This window comes from Oreochromis aureus, linkage group 19 (assembly GCF_013358895.1).
Source record: "Oreochromis aureus strain Israel breed Guangdong linkage group 19, ZZ_aureus, whole genome shotgun sequence".
Classification (NCBI taxonomy): Eukaryota; Metazoa; Chordata; class Actinopteri; order Cichliformes; family Cichlidae; genus Oreochromis; species Oreochromis aureus.
In genome coordinates, this window is record NC_052960.1 from 13131686 (window position 1) to 13153115 (window position 21430).

Genomic DNA, 21430 nt, shown 5'->3' on the forward strand with positions numbered 1-21430 from the left:
GTCCCCAGAGAGTTGTTGATTGTTCCATTTTCCTTGCCGAAGACTGTAATCGTGATGAAGTGTTTTCCTTGTGAAATAATGACTAAGCTTTGTTATTTGCTCTGCTGCGTGAATAGCTATGCCCATAGGTAAAAGACTACTGCAACATCTTAGTGTTTAAGCCCTTGGATATTTGCCACTGTGGACTTACTGTATTAACTGAAGATTTCCTGTTTTTACCAGTCTAATTTTTGCCAGGATAAAGCTGCTGTTAAGTTAAATTATGAAATTTCTTACAGTATAATTATTCTCCTTATTCTCCTTAAACACATGCTTATGTGTGAAATTGCTTTTTAAACATTATTGTTGTGCATCTTTTGTAATGATGAAGAACATGCTTAATTGCAGGTTGATTAGACCAACTGGGGGGGATATTCTTACCCACAGATGAAGTTACTTTGTGACATTATGCAGCACATATCCTGTAGCACATCCTTCACGTCTTAATGTTTTTATAGTTATTGTTAACACAAGGCCCATGAGTCAGTTTTACACACTGCAGACTTATTGCAAGGCTAAGAAAGGTAATAGCTGAAAAGAAACGATTGTTGTTATTATAGTGCAGATGCGGGTAATGGTTTTAGAGTCGTTTCTGTGTAAATTGTCCACAACATAGAATGGGGGAAAAGTGAAACCTAGTTTCTTTTCTTTCTTTCTTTTTTTTTGAATGAGTTATTTATGACGTGTAAATTTCATGTAGGCTGTATAAAAGTAAAAATATTCCCACCTTTGTAGAACCTCGAAAGAAAGCTTTCCGTGACCATTTGGGGGACCTCGATCCTCAGTTAGGCAACAGCACGCCACACATTGGGCACGGAGTGGGGCGGTACTGGTGTGTTTACTTCGAGGTGACAGGCGGCAGATTTTGCGCAATTGCTGTGGATGAACTCTACGAGACGGGTATCGTTCGGGCATAATCCGGTAAGAGGAGTTCGGGTTTTGACATTTTGCAGCCGCTCGTTTCGTTTCATAAATTGCAACTTTGGTTGAAACTCAGTGCGTGTTTGTTCTGCTGTTTAACGTAAAACGCAGTGATTAACGCTTCAGTAAGCAAACAAAAAGACAACCTGTCAAGCTGCTCACTAAACTGTTAGTGGTTTGTTGGCGAGAAAATCTGCTACCACAATTCTTTATGAGTGATTATAAGTGATTGTTACTTTATTCCTTGAATCATTGGTGCTTTCGCGCATCGTTATTAGTGAGTTGGTTGAGAAGTTGACTTTTTCAGTTAAATCGCCCATTATTTGCAAATTTCGAGTTCGCTTCGTTGTGATGTTTTACAACAAAAAGCATCGTAACTATTTCGCTATAACGCATTTTAAATTAAATTAAATTAATGTGGAAAGTGCTCAAGAATGACCAGAAAGCCAAAGTACTCCAGCTGTTAGTATCCTGTTGTGAACCTGCTGAGTTACAATAGAAAACGATTGCGAGAGCACATCAAATAAAAATTGGAGTAACAGTGATCCAATAAAAAAAATTATTGGGGCCATCCTGCTGTCCAGTGATTCGTTTATATACATATTAAAAAAACAAAAATAAGGGAAAACTTCAGCAATGTTTAACTCCGACTAACTTCCAACCTTCAAAGATTTGGTGATTTTGATTTCTACTGAACTTGTTTTATTATTTTGTTTCCATTAATAAAGATCCGGTGTGTGACTTAAGAGGTCCCTGATTTTTTTTATTTATTTTTTATTTATTGCAATATATTTAAAGCATTTTATGTCTAGTAATAATGCTGTTCATGCAAAGATTGAATACTTGAAAGCTATACTATATCATTTCTGTGACTTAATTCATGATATATAGAATTTAGAAGCACTTTACACAGTAAATCTGTGAATAGTTTATAATCTATATATTACACACAATGTGCTTTAGCTGATATTGAGCTTATTTTAAATAATTTATCAAACTGTTTTATGAACCCATAATAAGTTGCATCTAAAACTCTCAGTCACTGTCTCCTCAATGTGAAAACTATGAATCTAGCACAAATTCAACTTTAGATTCAGAGTGAAGTTTGTTATGTATAAATGTAAGTTCACAATGTTTTTAAAGCACAACGTCGGGGCCATTGTTTACTTTGCTTGCAGTTTAACTAGTTAGCAGTATCAGCTTACTGTGACGACCCTTGACTCTGGACCACCGTCTGTTCAGCTATCAGGCTGCTATGTATGCAGATACCAATATATCAGCTTGTGAGAGATGTATTAGATGAACTATTATGATAGTCCATTTTACAATGCTGTTTTCTATTCTGATTTTAAATAACGAAAAATCTGGAATGGCTTCGTATTGGTATACGCCAACACACTGAGTACGATCTCCTACCCTGAGGGGAGCTTTGTTTTCTGTCAAGGGGGAAAAGTCAGATCTGAAATTGTTTATTGTGATCGAACTAGTCACCGTTTGCAAACTTTCGCCAACTTTAGGAAGTCACTTGCACAAACTGCTATGTGTCACATTGGTTGGTGTGTTTCCTATGGTGCAATGCCAAGGAACCCGAAGCAGTAACAATGTTGTAGTGAAACTGTTTTTAACTTACAGAAATGCATTCAATGGAAATGATGTAATCTAACCACTAAAGCTATTCATTATCAGGCATCCTGTGCTGACACTTCACAAATCTTTTTAGCAATTTTGCGGAACAGCGTGCAGAGTCCTTGAAGAGTCCTTGATTTGCATGTAGCATGATGGGAGTGAGTGGGTGAAAAAGCAGTTGGTGTTCATGGAGCGGAGTCCAGCTGCGATGTGGACCTGGCTGCTGGGGGCTGGACTCGTCCTGGGTAATGTTTAACTTTCTTATCTTTCTGCTGTTTGTTATAATCCAGAGCAAACTTTCAAACAATATGTGAGGATGTGCTGGTATTTCTGGAAGTGTCGTTAGTGGAACCGGGTAATAATTTGTTATTTAAATGACAGAATCTCACCAAGCATGAGAAAGTTACAACCACAACATGTCATACCACATCCCTCTACTTTCCTCCCAGGTTATTGTTTTTGGTTTTGCACAGTTTTGTTATTCTGCTATGTAATACCCATATAACACCAATTAGCAGACAAGCTTATCAACAAGTGAGTGAATGCAGTGGAGCACAACATTTTGTTATTTAAGCCTGTGAAGACCAAAACACGGAGTGCGTAATTCGGCTTGCATTTGTCAGATGACTAGAAGCATGTCGTAAGTGGCACATTATTATTATCATTAACATCGATGACAGGTGACCTCAATAGCACTAAACCTCCTGTTACAATGCAATGTTCTGCTTGCAAGACATTCATGGGTGTGCACACATGCATACCCATCACACAAGCTCTCCCTATCAGCAGTGCCCTCCCCCAGCAGTGGAATGCATCCTGCCACTCCAGAAAAACAACTGAGGAACAGCTTGGAAACACAACTAAAAGCCCAAGGTGTTGAATCTCTCTGCAGTCTGCCCCTTAGCCCAGTCCACTCCACCATCTGCACTGGAACTAGCCTGATCCATGCGGGCCCCTCTGTGCAACCCACTGGATTCAAAGGATCCCCTGCAAACACCCTGAGGCCAGAAACTGCAGTTCAGCCCCAGATCCCCTATTTATGCCTCAGTGGTTTAAAGTTTTGCCTCTTTTGGCATGTAGTTTTAATCTTGCAGCAGATTGGTGTATTTCAGACAGCTAAAAGTCCCCAAATGTTAGCACTAACATCATTCTGAAGAAGTCAGTCCACCTGCACCAGCGTATGATTGTGTTGGGTTATGCCACTTATACCCAGCAGGCAAGACAAGCTGTGGCAGTTGGAGCCAAGCAAGGATATTGTACTGTCTTGCCTGAACTACTGTTGAAACCTCAAGGAAAATAACATACACATGGCTCAAAGCTAATTAATTCCTCTCATCATCTCTTTTTCACCATCCCACATTTGAAAACAGTGAGTCAGACTTGGGCAGTGGAGGTTTTGCATACCTGAGTCACATGAAAGCCTTTCTCTACACTGTGTTCACACTCTGACATAATAAAACAGTTGCACTCATGCTTAAAATGTGTGTAGCCTTATTCTTTTTGACCACACATAATCAATCAAAACTCCAAAAGAGACTGGCATCAGTATACAACCTGCTAATAAGGATGAGTCTCCTTAATAAAGGTACCGCAAGACACAAGTGCTGACATGCAATGACTGGCTCATAGACTAAAGGTCTTTATTTTATTTTTTTAAATCCATTTTTACCCACCTACACCACACAATAAACTAAAAACCACACTCTTCCTCATTAATGACTTGCAGCATGTGCTTTTCCATGCCATTAACTCCAGCCACTCTCAATGCTTCCAGTGTTTTGCATTACAACATCCACGGCCTTCCCCCGACCCCCTCAGCTAATCGGCTGTGTGTTCATACATCGAGCTAATGTCACCTGCCGCTGGGAGCCTGGAGACACGCCAACAACGAAATACACTCTGCAGGTTCAGAAGATATCCAGGTGAGACAAAATGTTCTTTTACATAAAAAGAAAAAGAAAGACATTTGAATAATATGTAGATAAGGAAAGTGAAAAAGAAACAACGTAAAAATATATATTTTTGATCGTGATTTTATTGACCCTAATCAGAGTATCTACTCGGAATCAGCTGTAAGGTTTAACCCAGTTCTTGGAGAAATGTTATATATTATAGTGTTTTAATTTTAGAAAGGCTGTCACACACAAATCTTCAGTGTTGTTCTTTGGAGATCTGATGCCTGCAGCATATAATTTACATCATTTTTCATATTCATCACCCTGTTGACTAGGTCTTTTGTTTCCCATTTGTTTTTTTTTTTCTTGTTCTTTCATTTACTCAAGTTTTTCCTTTTGATATCTAACATTGGTAGATTAACAGTGTAAGCCCATGAAAAGTCCAAAGTACCACTCAGTCGTTTTGAAGATGTATCTTTAAAAAAAAAAAAAAAAAGTTTGATTTTGATCATTCTCTGTGTTGGAAAAAACCCAGTTTTTCTCAATAAAAGAACTCACCACGGTTGACCTGTTGATGTGTTTTTGGACAATGGTGGCAAAGACGAAAAAGCCTTACAAGAATCGGTCAACATTGGGCATGTTATCATTAACCTCCAGGGGACTTAACACCTGATTCTGCAGCTCTGCTCGGCTTTACGGGGCTGTAAGGGAAAGTTTCATGTCATTGTTTCACAGACTGACTCATAATTTCACTATTATGATGAACGCTTACCGCTCTCACCTGTCTTTCAGGCTATGACATGTAGCTGTTTGCAGAGAAAAACAAAAATGCCAGTCAAAGAAACAGAAACCTATAGCTAAAAGCAAACTTATACAAGTGTGAATGTTGCACTTTTGCCAGGAGACCAGTAACAGATCTACAAGTAAGCGATAAAGCTTGTCCATAACTGATAATTGCGCTTGTCGGTGCGTTCAGCACTTGTGTGCGCTGTCCCAGAGTGGAAAAGACAGATCAGTTATTGCAAGTTTAATTTGTTAAAGATTTGTGCTACTAATCATTCTGTATGAGTTTGCGTCACCAGTGCCAAATCCTTTATCACTGTTATTATTAAAGAGAGGTCGTTATTAGAAAGAGTTTGACGAACGGCTTTAATTTAGTGTTTTAATGACAGTGAAATTCAACTTGAGAAATGGCTTTAGGCCTTCTGAAAACATTTTTCTACAGCTGCTGCTGCTAAGCAGGAAGCAAACTGTCTGATACTGTCTTAGATGTAAGTTTGATATCTGACATGGCAGGCTCAGTTTTTTGGGTCTTTTTTTTGTGTTTTTCTTCTCAGTGAGATGTTGCGTGTGCTGCTCGTCAATTTGACATTGATTTAGCAATCTGCAGTGTTTATCGGTGCCTGTGGTGGATTCAGAATTATCCATTTCAATAAGATCACCCAAGTCTCCGTTCAGCAGTGGTCCACCGTTGTGCTTTGGCACGCAGGCAGGTTTGCAAGTTGGAGCCAGTGTTGTTGTTTGATAGTAATTCATTGTGCCTATGCAAATCCTTTTGTGTGTAATCACCTTTGAAAATGACATTCGTGTGAGGCTTTGATGGGAGATTTGATATGCTTTGATGGTGGGAGTCACACAGTTTCCACTTCCTCAGTGTTTTTTTTGTTGTTGTTGTTCTAGGTTTTTTTTTTATATATAGCTGATCTTACTGTTCAAGATATATGCAAAACTGTGAATTTGAACCTGAACCTGACACAACATGTTTCTGTGTGGGTTTGTGGTTTTATGCCTTTTTTGGTACATCACTCTCTTTTCGTGTAGTAGCACCCTGTTGACCTTGTGTGTGCATGTTTGTTTCTGTCAAAATGCCAAACAGCTCTGTAAAAAAGACATTCAGCTGCACCACGCATGAAACCACCTGCACAATAGGACTTAATGGTTCAACTTCAAGGATTGAGTTTTGCATCACAGTCACAGCACACAGTGGGAGCGAGAGCTTTTCATCGCATCCTCGATGTCAGCCCGGCAGGACAGAAGGTACGGCGGTTTTGCTTTCCCTTTGCTTATCCCATCTCATCTCATCGCTCGTGCCTCACATCTCTCTTCCCATATTTCTCAGTGATGCTGCCTCCAGCCATTCTGAACAACGTAACAGAAGTTCGTGGTTCTCCTCAGTGTCTGAATGTAACTTGGAGCCGCGTATCATCGGACTTTCCTGTGTCTAACAATGAAATCGAGCAGGGAAATCTAAATTCACAAATTGAAATAACAGTGACGAAGCAGGTGAGCTGCTACTATAACTGCATGCACATGCAGAAATAAGACATTCATTCATTTTCACACCTGCAGATACCAAAGCTTCACACATCCTGTTTTCTTCCTCTTCAGCACCACTTTGGTGTTTTAGAATGTTGCGTTTTTAAGCAGCAGAACATAGAAAAAAAGTGCAAGACTTAATAAGTCACTTTAAATATTTACTGATATTAAATTGTTTCAAAAAGCATCAGGCTGTATGTATTGCTTCTTCATAACCTCATTCTTTTTTGTATTTCCCATACAGCTTGATTTTCAGATCAGAAATGTGACAATGGAAGGCTACTCTGTCCTGGTTTGTCACCTCAGACCTGATACAGAATACATCATGAGGCTTCGCCACCGTTACCGTGGCCCTGCAAGTCCATGGAGCATGTGGAGCAAAGCACTTCAGGGAAGGACGGCAGAAGATGGTGAGAGGAAATGGTCGCTATGCTCCTGCTTAAATCCACTGTTGGATCCTAGTAATAATGATAACTACAGGAAGATTATAAAAACAATCTTAGGGCGAGGAAAAGGCCCCCTTACCTTTGAAATAATTATTTTCCATCTATTAACCACTCATCTTGGTTGTGGTAGCACGACAACTCCATCCCTAGGCATATAGTCCCTATATATATATAAAGTCTGCAGGATATTCTCTTCCCAATTGCATACGTTTAAAAAAATGTCCTTATCAATTACTCAGATCACCTCATCTCTCTCCTTTACAACTAGTTGTACTCCAGAAGGAGCTTGTTTTCCATTTAGTGCTTCCACAGCACAGCCTTCGCCCATCATGAACACTAATTACCAATGAAAATGGCCTTAGCTCTAATGAAGCCAAGATGGTTTAGTGCTTAGTGCAACACCCCCAGCAGCTTTATGTTGTTACTGTTCCCCGATCACAAAGTTGATATGTCCTAAGTAAATGGTAAATGCACTTATATACAGGGGTGCACATAAGTGGTTCGCAGGTGCGCATTCGCTGTCAAAATAAAAGACGCGCACCAGATAAGAAGTTGCAACGCGCGTTTGCATACATAAGATTTTCTGGAGGAGGACAGACATTTGTTTAGAACTCCTAAAGATGTCGAAGAAGCAAGCTCCTTTAAGCAATTAATTTGGTGTTCCTCCACCTCCAAAGAAATGTCAGAAGAAGTCCGAACCGCAAAAGAAGCGCGTATTCTCGGAAAAGTGGTTGCAGGAGGTGAGCTGGCTTCAAACAAATGATGAACGCACAGAGATTTGGCGCAGAATATGCCGTGAAAATGCCACTGTAGTGGACAAAAACAGTGCCTTTTATATGTACGCAAACTCCCGTTGCAACTTCTTATCTGGTGCGTATCATTTATTTTGACAGCGAATGCGCACCTGCGGACCACTTATGTGCACCCCTGCTTATATAGCTCGTTTCTACTCTCGAGTGCTTTATCCAACATGCACCCATTTTTTCTATGCATTTTCTATCCATTCAGACTCCGATGGATGGAGGTTGGTGGGGGTTAGTATCTTGCCAGCCAGGGATCAAACCACCAACCTTTCGATCAGTACATGACCTGTTCTACCCTCTGAGCTACAGCCACCCCACTCAGTCAGCCCAAAAACCAAATGTGGATCAGCTACACAAACCTAGATGATCCTTCTAGAATCTTTTCGTGCATTCCTCATTTCAAATGCATTCATGTGCTTTTTTACGCCGTATTCTATTATTAATGGACAGTGGGAAGCTGTCAGAAATTAAGGACGCAGAGAGACGGTTATTATTCATTTATTTATATATATTTATTTGTCTTTCATTACCAGTTTCCAGGTCAGTGATGTGCAATCATTTTTTGAGATGTTTGACTCTACCTAACATGTAAATGGTGGACCTGCTTCCCCTTAAATAGACCAACCCCATCAGTACCATGACCTAGAATGAATACTTGAGCACCGCTGTCTATGCCAGCTCCCAGGCTCTGTTTCTGAACTAGATTTGATTATGTGGCAAAAATAACAGTGAAGACAGCCATGTGTTAAAGACATTATAGACACAGTTCAAATAAACTGCAGTATCACATCCGTCATGTCTCCCACCTGTGTTGTTATGCGTCAGCAATTACTGACACAAATGACAAAGAGCTAGATCATTCCTTAACAGGAAGCACCCCTGCTGTAGAAGACAAATCCGAAATAGTTCACTGCCAGCAGGTAGTTTCACTGTGTCCCTCGATGTTCTGGTGGATCTGATTCAGATTATTTATGTATGTTTTCCCTCTTTTTATCTGTCAGCTCCATCTGCAGCACCAGAATTCTGGAGACAAGTGAAACAAAATCACAGGAATGGATGGAGACTCGTCTCTCTGCTTTGGAAGGTGTGTGTGTGTCTGTGTTGAATTGCATGAGAATTTGAGCTTGCTAGTTTAATATGTTATGACTATCACTCTGAGCTTTAGAGTTTTACCGTTTAATAATCTTTGGGATTCAATTTGTTTTTAATCACCATTCCACCCGTATGCTGTCTCTAATTTCTTTTATGTCTCCCTAAACTTACTCGTTTATTGCATTTAAGTTTGATTCAGGTTTAGAGCAAGACTGAGACAGCCCGAGAAAATGGAGAGAGAATTTAAAAATGTGCGTTTATACAACAGGATTGCTCAATTAAAATCTCCGTAATGTTACATCGCTTTGAGTCACTGCTTTCTCTTTCTGTTTTTAGCCCTTACCTCACTTTCTGGCCAATGGCAAAATTATCTTTTACAACGTGACTTGCCAGACAGAAAGCACTCCAATCTTGAGTGATCATGGGAGCTGCAAATATTTGCACCATTTGAGTACATCCTGTAGCTTGCTCCTTCCTGCTGGACGTTCCTTCTGCACTCTGACGGCCTCCACCTCTGCCGGCGCGTCACCAAAATCTAAGATTTCGCTCCATGGATCCTCTGAAACAGGTAGGCATCACTGTTTAGTAAGAGATGATTTTCTGTATTATTATCATTATCTGATCATTACTAAAGGTGCACACAGTGGCCTGAATGCACTTCTAATACATTGTCTTTGAGGATTATACTGAAAGTAACTTGTTAACCACAGGTTCATGTTTATTGACATGGCATGAATCTTACATGTTTCTAATAATACGGTTCCTCCTTATAATGACGACATTTGACAGTTGGCTCCCACAAAAGGTTTTTGGGGAGTAGTTAAAAGATCTCTCTCCGTATTTTTATCTGTAACACAAAGATGCCCGAGTTAGGAATGCCACCCCACCCATTATTTCTCTTTTCCCTATTCTTTCCAAGTTGTAGACCACAGTATTCATGTTTCACTCAAAAGAGGCAACCACATAATTCAGTCTAATTAAATTTTTATTTATATAGAGCCAATTCACAATGACAGTTGCCTCAAGGTGCATTGTGTTGCCAGGGTAAAGACCACCTGCTGCGACCAGTTAGGTGAGAGGAAAGAGAAGAGAGCAGACATCATCTTTTACCATCTTACAATGCTGTGATTGCAGCCATTCCAGCCAGCTTGTTGCTCATTGTTAAGTCATTGTGCCAGTTTTGGTCAATATGTAATTATACAGTTTATAAGACTGGAGAAATCTGCAGTCAGCTGATGAAATGATGAAAATGAAATAAAATGTTTCTGCTACCGAAAACGCAGCAATCCAGGTGAATAAAATCAGCTTTCTGGGAGCTAATCTTGAAAGTGGAGAGGGTCTTTTTCTCCTAAATCCAAACTGGGAGTTGGTTTCTCAGGAGAGGGGACTGATAGATCATGCTTCTACCTCCCATTCTACTTTGTGACATTCTCAGAACCACAAGTAAGCCTGCAGTCTGAGAAGTTAGGTCTTTAAGGTATGATGGAGCCTGATTATCCAAAATTTGGAATATGAGGAGAATGAGATTCCAGTATTCAATTTAATACTGGAATTTAACAAGAAGCCTTCTCCATGAAATCCACAGTGACTTGGTTCTTTGACGAAACCTTTTTCCTGCTGAAAACATAGCATCCAGATGAACTGAATCAACTTTCTGGAATTTTCTTACGTCATTATTGAGCATGCATCAAGTCGTTTATGTATCATTAACCAACAGAAAACACTCAAATCTTAAATCATAGCACATTGCTCTTAACACCAATTTTATAGAGCTACAAGGGGCCAGTGCAGTGTGGATTAGGCAGTGGTCAAAGAATTGGCAATCTGATTCTCAGATGCTGAAACTGTACTTGTATACATGGAATGGCACCTCTTTAGCCTGAGTATTTGAGGCCAAGTGATACTAGCTAGATATAGTTAGGCTCACCTCAACCCACAACTTGGGTTCAGGAACCAGTCTGTTGAAAAGGGGTTGGAGTCTAGTGGGTATATATAGTTCAACGACTGCACGTTGGGGTTTTCCCCACTGGACGAGAAGGTTGTCCCCTGCACCTTTGGGTCGGTCGAGCAGAGTACACTGGTCCCTGACTGGAGTGCTGAAACGTGCCACAGCCGGAGACTTACTTGTCCTACTTGGGGACTTCAGAGCCCATATGGACAGTGACAGTGTAACCTGGAGGATGTGAGTGGGAGGAACAGCCTGCCTGACCTGAACCTGAATTCAGGAAACAAAAATACTTAATATAGTGACACGCCAGATGTGATGCGGCTGATTCTTACTACAAAATAATAATAATAAAAATAAAAACTTTGTTTGTATAGGACTTTTAAAAACACAGAGTTTATATAATATAAACATGACACAATATAAACGGTATAAAGGAAAGACTGAATAGTGTGTTATTATCCATGTTTAAAAGAAACAGTGGGCAAAGTTCTTTTGAGGAGCAAAGCATGACAGGGCCCAAAGAAGGTCTTTGAACCTTTCAAAGCCTTTTGGTGCATTTGTCATCTGCATTTGTTAAAAGTTAATTCGTCTGTCATAAAGAGATCTTTCATTGGCGGAAGAGCAGGTATTACACTAAAAGAAATCCTCTGAACAAATTAGACAGCAAACTGTACTAATACTGGTGCAGATACACCAGTTTGTTTAATCTGACTTTTGGTAATTTATGACATTATAAAGGACCAATTTCAAACAAGAGACGCCAGAAAAATAAGAACATTAAACAGTGCATGTATTTGATGCACTAACAATTGGTTTTCAAATCCTGTGGTAGTCATCTTGTTCCTCCTCGCTCCACAGAGCCACCATCCCCGAGCCACATCACTGCAACTCCTCTCAACGACAGTAGCTTGGAGGTTCGGTGGGTGGCTCTAACTGATGCATCTGTGAGCAGCTATGTGGTGGAGTGGTTTGCGGTGAGAGAGAAAAATAGCAGCACGCTACACTGGGAAAAGCTGAATCGCTCCCGGACATCGCTGGTTATCACAGGTAATCCTGTAAAATACAGCTCTGCCTGTTTAAAACTGCGGCGCCATCAGTCTTAATATCCACTTATCAAGGTAATGATTTATGAGGAAGACACAGAGCAGAGAAGTAAAGTGTCTTTCACGTTTGATTTCTTTTCAGAGGGATTAAAGCCAATGGAGCGTTATGCTGTTTCCGTGAGAGCCGTGTATGGCGAACGAGGAGCAGGGAAAAACACAACGCTCTACACGTACACACGGCAAGGAAGTATGTAGTGTGTGCAACGCTGCAGTTGTTTCATGCTGAGCTTTAATGTAGCCTTTCAACCTCGATGTGATTGTTATTTGGCTTCTGAGGGTTGTGTTTTTTTTCTTACTGTGAAAAATACAGTAAGAAAAATACACAGTACTTCACGATTTCCCCATCGTCTGTGTGACTGCTACTCTCAAGGTCGTCTGTTAAAGATGAACTTCTGTTTTTTTAAATCAATATTTTCACAGATACAAGGACGAATTTGAAGTTGGCTCAAGCGCCACCTCTTAAAAATTTTTTTTTGCAAATTAGTTCAAAATATTCAAAGTAATCCAACAAACAACTGAAGTAAACTCTTTTACAAAACTGTGCAATTCATGTGGATGAATAGTAGAAATATGAATATAAATATTTTCTTTGAAGGTAAATCAGAAGTTGAAAGGCAGCATTGATGCTTAAGATGAGTTGCACTGTAATCTCTGTGCATTATGAAAGCCAATGACTTCGTGTTGTATATCATGAAAACCATCATCACGCCATTGCTGATAAGGATGTTAAGGCTAATTGCAACACGAGCAAGTCGCATATGGTTTAAAGTCACTTTTAGCTGCTGTTTTAATTTTTGCTTTTGTTGGCTCAATCTGTGTTGGTGCTGGTTAAGTCATGACAGTGATCTAGATCAACGCAGCATATTTTTTATTAAAAATAAATAAATAAAAATCTCACAGTCCGTCTTCACATATAGATACGACAACTACACCCCAACAAACCCAATGGGTAGCAACAACAATGTGTAAACAATGTTTGGATGTAGGCAGATATATTATATTTGAATACAGCCTTGACTCCCCCCCCCCTGTTTTAGCCTTGTCTGACAATTTTATGGCATGCACACTTCACTCCACATTTTCCCTTAGTGCAAAATTAGAAAAATAACAATAGCAAAAAGGACAAAAACTCTTTTTTTCTGAAAACAGACTTTCCATCAGATTCATCAAAATCTGCAAAGCCTGTGACTTTATGGTAATTTGCAACTTCCACTGATTTGCATCACATTAGATAGGCTAAAACTCGATTTCATTATAATAAAAAGGCAGACATTAGAAGAGTGCATGTTCTGCAGAGCCAGTCAAAATGAGGGACATTGTCTCAAGATGTTGAACAGGGGTAAATGGACTGGTTCTTATACTCTATCTGAGCACTCAAAGAGCTTTAAAGGAATAGAAATGCTGTGCACTGTCACGGAAGGAGGTCACCTATGGTGGTGTGAAATAAGGGTATAGCTTTTTTCTTATAACATGTGGTTTAGTTATCATCGCCATCATCGCACTGCCTGCTTTCGTTTCTGTCTGCACAGCACCCTCAGCTGGTATTGACGTAAAAGTGCAGCAGATCTCAGGCGGCATGGTGGAGCTCACCTGGAGTCCTATACCTGTGGAGCTTCTTCGTGGTTTCCTCCATAACTACACTCTGTATTACAGAACCAGAGACCAGCCCGCAAGGAGTGAGTCCCTCACACACATATGAAGACACACCTGTACTTTATACACAGCTGCATGTGTACAAAACGAAAGTGATCAGCGACAAGTTAAAAATGGCCTCACATAGTATCTGATTTTTGTTTCATTTCACTCCAACAAGCTGCAACTGTCTTTCAGTTTAACATCCAGCATCTACTTGGCAAACATTGATTTACTGATAATGGCAGACTTTTTCATGAACTTGGCACATTTTTAGTGACATTTCCAAACTATAATAGCAAAAAATGTTGTGAAATGTAACGGCATATCAACCATCAGGGTGATCATTTTTGCATTACTTTGGTTTGTGCAAATACAAAATCTACTAAACATCAGGATGTTTTTATTGTCACCATTAGCACGTTAGTGTGCAGACATTTAGTCAAATCACCGCTGTAGCAGACTCCAGCTTCACAGGTGCTTTATATTGTAAAGACCCTATACTTGTTATTTTTTACAACTCCATCCCTGTATAAATGAGTCAGCAGTTTATGAGTACTTCATTGTACAAAAAAAGAAAGTGGTCCTGAGCAATAGTTCTCCATATTTGGCTGCAAGTTGGCTGCTTTTTACAAATTTTAAGTTCGGCCCTTGTACATGATATGTTTTTTTTATATGAATGTTTTTTTTGTATTGTTTCTCAAGCCAAAGATAACACAGTCATAAAATAATGTCTTTGCACCAACAAGGTGATCTCCTAAGAGGTATTAGCTGAAACCTTTGCATATTCTCAGAAAAAGGAGAGTGGGAGAGAAACCTTTGCATATTCTGGCATGGTGTGCAGGAGGCTCTGTCACTGGTTGGGGCTGTATTTTAGCCCAATCTCATCAAGATTGATGAAATTACACAGAAACTTAAAGTCAGATTTTGATCTGCCTGGAAAGCATCTGATTAGGTGTCTTCATTTTGTCAATATGAGAAAAAAAAACGTCACGCTGCCAGTGCACTATAAACATTCTTGGATAGAAACCCCCCCCCCTCACAGTGGCTTCCCCAGAGCCCCAACCTCAACATTTACATAGATACTGTATTTCCATGTCTGTTTGCATATGTTCTTTCCTTCTCTCACCCCAACCGGTCGCAGCAGATGGCCGCCCCTCCCTGAGCCTGGTTCTGCCGGAGGTTTCTTCCTGTTAAAAGGGAGTTTTTCCTTCCCACTGTCGCCAAAGTGCTTGCTCATAGGGGGTCATATGATTGTTGGGTTTTTCTCTGTATTTATTATTGTGCGATCTATTGTACAATATAAAGCGCCTTGAGGCGACTTTTGTTGTGATTTGGCGCTATATAAATAAAATTGAATTGAATTGAATTGAAAAATGTTTCAATAAATTGGTGCACCTGCTTCCCGTTTTGGTGGCAAAATAAAAAGACATGAGGGGTAAGACTTTTTCACAGTACTGTAAACTACCATAATCACGAAACAACCACTCTCGGATTTACACAGCAGAAACACGACTAACAATACTAAAGCTTTACTATGCAGCAGTCTGAGCCACTTCATGTCCTCAGACTCGTAAAAAACACGCTACAATGCAAAAGGATATGTGAAGCATAGATGAAAAACTACAGATTAAATACATCATGCATTTTTTTAAACACCGCTGTATCAAAAGCAATCCTTTTGGAAGGATTTTGCAAGGTTAAACCGACTTGTCTTTGTTTTCCTTTGAGGATAAAATTAACTGAGAAAAACGGGATAAAAGGCTTGATGTTTGTTTTTCCTTCCATTTGTTATGACTTGATGGATCGCCTACCTTATCACATTTTGCCAATTAAAGCTTCTCATGTTTATTTAGGTGTTTTTGTGCCTGGTCACGCTCGCAGCTACACGCTGCAGAATCTGTCACCCGGTAACTACGCCATCTTCATGCAGGCCAATACTGAGACTGGCGCCGGAGAAACTGGGACCATGGCTAATGTGCACATACGTGAGGACAAACTTAAATGAACCTTAAAAGTTAAAAAAGAAAGAAAGAAGAAAACACACACCTTTATATTTAACAACTTTATGTGTTTTTGAAGGCTCTGAGGAAATCTCGGTAGTGATGTATGTGGTCGTTCCACTCGTGCTGACGATATTGGCACTGATACTGATGGCCTGCCTAGCACAGCATGGAATGTAAGATATCCATTTAAATATCTAACTTATACAAACATATAGCTATTGCATGCAAAGCCTTGAGATGAATTTTTACGTTTTTTATTTACTTATTTATTTATTTATTTATATTTTCTGTGATGTTTAGTGTGAAAGAGAAGCTGTGTAAAGATATCCCTGATCCTTCCAACAGCAGCTTGTCCCACTGGGCCCCTAAAACTACCTTGGAGGTAAATCATGTTCACAATAAAACCAATAATCAGTTGATCCTTCTTTCATGTATTGTTTGAGTTGCAAAATCCTGACATTTGTTCTGTTTGTTCTATGGAGCTCACTGCTATTTAAAAGGGCACACTTTATTGCACCAATCTGTGGCTGGAAATACTGTAAAACAAATCACTGCTGTTAAATAATGTTTGATGAGCAAAAAAAATATGCTGCCCAATTAGTTAAAAGGGAAAATACCCGTTGTCGATCCATTTTAAGGCTACTGTCAGTGGGAACCAAGCCACATAATGCAAAGTGCCAAGAACTGTAATTCCTCAGATGGCCACTTGAGGCTGTCTCCCAAAGTGGGTCATTGGACTGCCAAAAAATTTGGAGCCAAGCTGATAAACTCTCTCTGCTCGGTCACTTGGGTATTCAACTTTTTAGATCAAAGGAGAGTAAAAACAAAAGTTTCTCTGGACAAATGCAGAGTTCATTGCATTGTTTATTGAGTTTCTACAAAAAGAGCAGAGTCAAATAAACAAAAAAACATAAGAACAGCGAAGCTAAACTCCAGGGTATCAACCTTTAAGCACATGCACATCAGCGGAAAAAGACAGAAAAGACCAGAGACAGACCAAAGACAAATAAAAAAAACAAAGACACACAGAGAGAGACGCAGACAGCTCTCCTGGGTGCTCACTTATACAGAGCAAGGAGTCATTGCTCACCCTCTTTCGTTGTAACATCCAGCATAGTCCAGCCTTTCCAATGCATTCAGCATACCAACTACGCAACACCTTCCAGCCTGCGTCACAGTCTGTTCTGCCTCTGACTGTATGATAGCCTCCCTTCAAGCCTAGTCTGCTCTGCTGGGGCCAACATATAATGATTACAACACAGCACAGCATTTTACTTTAAACCTCGTTGTGACTAGCCAAAGTTAGCATCACACAAGCTGATATTTGAGTTTTTGGGGATTTGATGTCAAAAAAGGAAATATAAACATTAATACTTTTATTTGAACAATACACAGCTACTCAGAGCCATTTTTATGAAATTGCAGTTGTTTTGCCAGCTGAAATGACAATGACCCATTCAGATTAAAGAGTCTTTCAAAGTAGGTTAATTTCAGTTTGAATTTCTATATTTCACATTTCAGCTGCCACATACGTGAACAGGAGACACAAGCAGACAGAGAAAGCAGTCTGTGCTTTTTGCCATTTTTACAGTTCTTTTTCGTTCTGTTCTGAAGCTAAAGTACAGTGCTTAGCAGTGGCAGTACAGAGAGCTTGGAATAGAGATAGCATGTCTGACTTGATTACTTTTTTCCCATAGAGTATGAATCCTCTTGTGCTGCCGGAAAAGCCTGCAGTCAAATACTCTGAAGTCACTGTGCTTGGTGAGCTGGAGAACTCCAGCCTGGATCAGGACCACAGCTATCAGGGCGTCTGTAATCTGCGAACATATTCCAGTCTCCGGTCTCCACTTGACATTAGCAGATCAGGGAAAACATTAACCAGAAGGTCTGCAACTGATCTTTCCCCCTGCTGCTCAGATTACTCCAGTGTCATGTTATCCAGACCGCTCCAGAATACTCCCGCGCCTCTTTTGCACCTCTCCTGTGACCAGTACAACTGGCAGACAGCTAACGTCAACGATGTTAAGCTGCAGCTAGGTGGAGCCAGCGAGCCATCTCAATCACAGCCCAAGGATGAACACAAAACCTCGCATCATTTTCTGCAGCACCATCAGATCCCTGCTTCCTTCTCTGACTTAAGCAGTATATCTTCTTCTGCTGTTTTACCTTCTCACACAACAGAAATCAGCTCCCTCAAGCATCCTTTTTCTCAAAGCAGCTTTAACTCATTGCTGCAGTCTAACAACTTCCATCAGCCCACTGATTCTTCAGATAATTTCACTACATCATTTTCACAGTTTCTTCCTTCTATCTTTGTGGATTTCTCCTACTGTCCTGTGGAGTGTGATCCTTACATTTCGTCAACGATTTAGTGTCGTGGAAGGGAAGTACATAATATTTATTCATCAAAAATGTCATTATTATGTTTTATTTATATGTAAGGACACATTCATACATCCACCTTGTGCTTATCCAGTTGCCGGGGCGGGTGCTGGAACCTATTCCGGCTGTGTCATAGGGCAGAAAGGCAGAGTAAACCCAGTACAGGTCACCAGTCTAACCATTTACACTCATGGCAAGTTTAAAATCACCAATTAACCTAACCCCATACATGTCTCTGGGAGTAAGCTGGAGTACCCAGAGAGAACATACAAGCTTCATACAGAAAGGCGCCAGGTGACCAGTGGACTTTAATCCCAGGAACTTCTTTCTATGAGGCAAAAATGGAAACCACTGCACCACCTTGCTGCCTCCTAGTCATAAAATATGGAAAAAAATGTTGTTGTCAGGATGTAGTAACTGTAATGAGTTTAAAGATGAGTAAGGTCAGCTGACAACGGTCCAGTTAACATTAGCCCCTTTCATGCAACTGGGAATTCTCCAATGATGGGAATGTTCTCAAGCTTTGGCTGGGGAATCTTTCCCATCAAAACTGATGTGAACAGGAATCAGTTGCCGTTGACATTTGACATTTATGGAAATGCACTTATATGAGTTCTTCCTAAGAAGGAGATGAGAACGTGGATACCACTTTGATGTTTCTACAGTAAATGTGAAGCTATACTCTGCAGAAGCATAGAAAGTAAACAGAGGGTAACAGCTGGCCTGGCTCTGTAAAGAACACCTTTTTAATTTGACAAGATAAATATGAGCAGTCAAAGGGAGGATGGATTATTTTTATATATATGTAAACACGCTCATTTGCGATTGATTTGTTACTTTTTTGTATATGTTTTTGAGGCATTATGAAGTTGTTTTTTTTCTTGTCTTACTAATATACACGCTGCATGTTTTGGCTGTCAGTGCTGAGGAATGTTAACGCAAACTGCTGCCTGTGTTTTACTGATGTTTGACTTGGCTGTTATTTTTCTATTTTTAGTGAAGTGATTTATTCTTGTTGCTTATATAGTTGAAATCAGGTATCTGAAAGCTTTATGTGTGTGCCCATGAAGAAAAAAAAAAGCATACACTCACTGGGCACTCTTTTAGATACACAAGTTCAACTGGTTAGTTGAATTAGCCAGTTCAGTACATTTAGACACGTAGATGACAATCTGCTGAAGCTCAAACTGAGCATTAAAATGAGGAAGAAGGGAGATTCAAATGACTTTAGTGTGTACGGTTATTGGTTTTAGGGCTGGGCTGGTCTGAGCATTTCCAAAACTGCTGATCTATCTAGATTTACAGAGAATGGGCCAGAGAAAAAAAAAAGAAAATATCCAGTGAGTAGCAGTTCTCTAGGTAAAAATGCCTTGTTGATGCCAGAGGTCAGAGGATATTGGTCAGACTACTTTGAGCTGACAGGAAGGCAACAGCAACTCAAATAGCCACTAATTAGAACCAAAGTTTTCAGAAGCATATATCTGAACGCACAGACGTTAAACCTTGAAGTATGCATCATACCTCAGCAGAAGACCACATGCCGTGCCAAAATGTTGCCTAATCTGATGAGTTTTGATTTCTTTTGTGAGATTCACATGGCAACATCAGAATTTTGAGTAAGAAAGATAAAAGCATGAATCATTCCTCCATTATATCAACAATTTAGGCTGGTCATGGTGGTCTTACGCTTTTTTTGGCACACTGCACATTGCTTAATTACCACCTGAATATTGCTACTGACGACATCCATCCTTTTATGACCATCTTCTGGTGGCTATGTCCAGAAAAATAACATGCCATGTCAGAAAACTGAAATCATCTCAAACTGATTCCTTGAACATAACAATGAGTTCATTGTACTTAAATGGCCTCTGGTCACATTCCAGTAGAGAAGCTTTGGGATGTAGTGGAATAAAAGATTAGCATCATTGGATGTGCAACCAACAAATCTGCAGCAGCTGTGTGATGCTCTCACGTCAATATGGCCCAAAATGTTTCCAGCACTTTGTTGAATCTAAAGACCAAATGAGGCCTAACCCAGCACTAGCAAGGTCTATCTAATAAAGTGCCCAGTGAGTGTATATATCTATATCTGTATCTGTCTATCTAAGTAGGAAGATATAGATTTAGTTATATATAAAAAGGACTTGAACTAGTTATAAATACTGTGAACAAAAACTAACTAGACTGTCCATTAACAGCATTTCTTATCTTTCTGGTTCATTACAGCTAGGCTAGACTCTTCTGCTACATGTTACCTATTTTCTGTTACACGCCTGCAGTTTGGAAAGTGTGCTCATGTTTTAAAAATGTACACGTCTCAGAGTCAGACCCCTCAAAATGCTGCTGCTGACTTGAGTTTATCATTACAGTAGAATGAGCCATCTTTGTAACTGTGAATACTTCCGAGCTTGTTTTTTATTTGGTTTACAGAATTTGTACGTTGTGAGAATTAAAATATCCACTTCAATGTATGAACCAGAATTTCAAGGGTAAAATATTAAATTTACTGTGTGCTAATTCTGTGTTTCCATTCATCACTCCAACAAAATATACATATTTGTTTTCAGCAAACCACATTATAGTTACTGTAAAGGAATCTTTATTTAGTCTGTGTGTAAATTGTGTGTAAAATTAAAGAGACTAACTGAAATTCAGCCATTACGACAAAAAACGAAAGGCAAGGAATTGTGCACTTGTAACTGTTTAAATAACAGCACTGTATCCCATTTTTGAAGCTGATTGTTGACAAGTACAATATTACTGAGACAGCAGACACACCTCATCTGTGTCCTAAGGCTCAGGTGTGTGGAGACTTCAGCTGTTACAGTTTAAAGTCTAAGTGCTGTGTGATTAAATGTGGACCAAATGTCCCAAAACAACTAACATCTGGATCCTACAGGGTGGTGTCTGTGTTCCGGTAGCCAGACCCACCTTGAGTTTAGTGTAAATGTAATTTAACCTATAGAAAACTGCACATGTAGGCCATGTTTGGGCCAACCGTTCATCGTTATCCAACTTCGTTTACAGCACCTAATGTTTGCCACTCATTTTAAGTGCAAAATAAAATAAATAAATAAAAATGCGTTGATTCCCTTACAACTGTGCGTCAGCAGGTCACAAATCCTCGGCAAATGTGGTATACTTTACCTAAGTGATTCCCTGTTAGTGCGAAACCAGGCCAAAGTTGGGTGAAATCGCTGCACTGTTTATTATCAGTT

At 39.8% G+C, this 21430-nt stretch overlaps 1 protein-coding gene across 1 annotated transcript; it reads left to right on the plus strand.

The window, feature by feature from the left end:
- The first annotated feature begins 13 nt into the window (after window positions 1–13).
- LOC116318031 (interleukin-31 receptor subunit alpha) lies at window positions 14–20729 on the plus strand. The gene is made up of 15 exons (XM_031736933.2): window positions 14–960; window positions 2681–2831; window positions 4361–4508; window positions 6358–6518; window positions 6601–6764; window positions 7042–7207; window positions 9048–9130; window positions 9475–9706; window positions 11945–12133; window positions 12272–12376; window positions 13719–13865; window positions 15678–15809; window positions 15904–16000; window positions 16128–16209; window positions 17525–20729. The coding sequence occupies exons 2-15, from the start codon at window positions 2774–2776 to the stop codon at window positions 18197–18199; spliced, it is 2439 nt and encodes an 812-aa protein (XP_031592793.2). The 5' UTR covers window positions 14–960; window positions 2681–2773; the 3' UTR covers window positions 18200–20729.
- The last annotated feature ends 701 nt before the right edge of the window (window positions 20730–21430 follow it).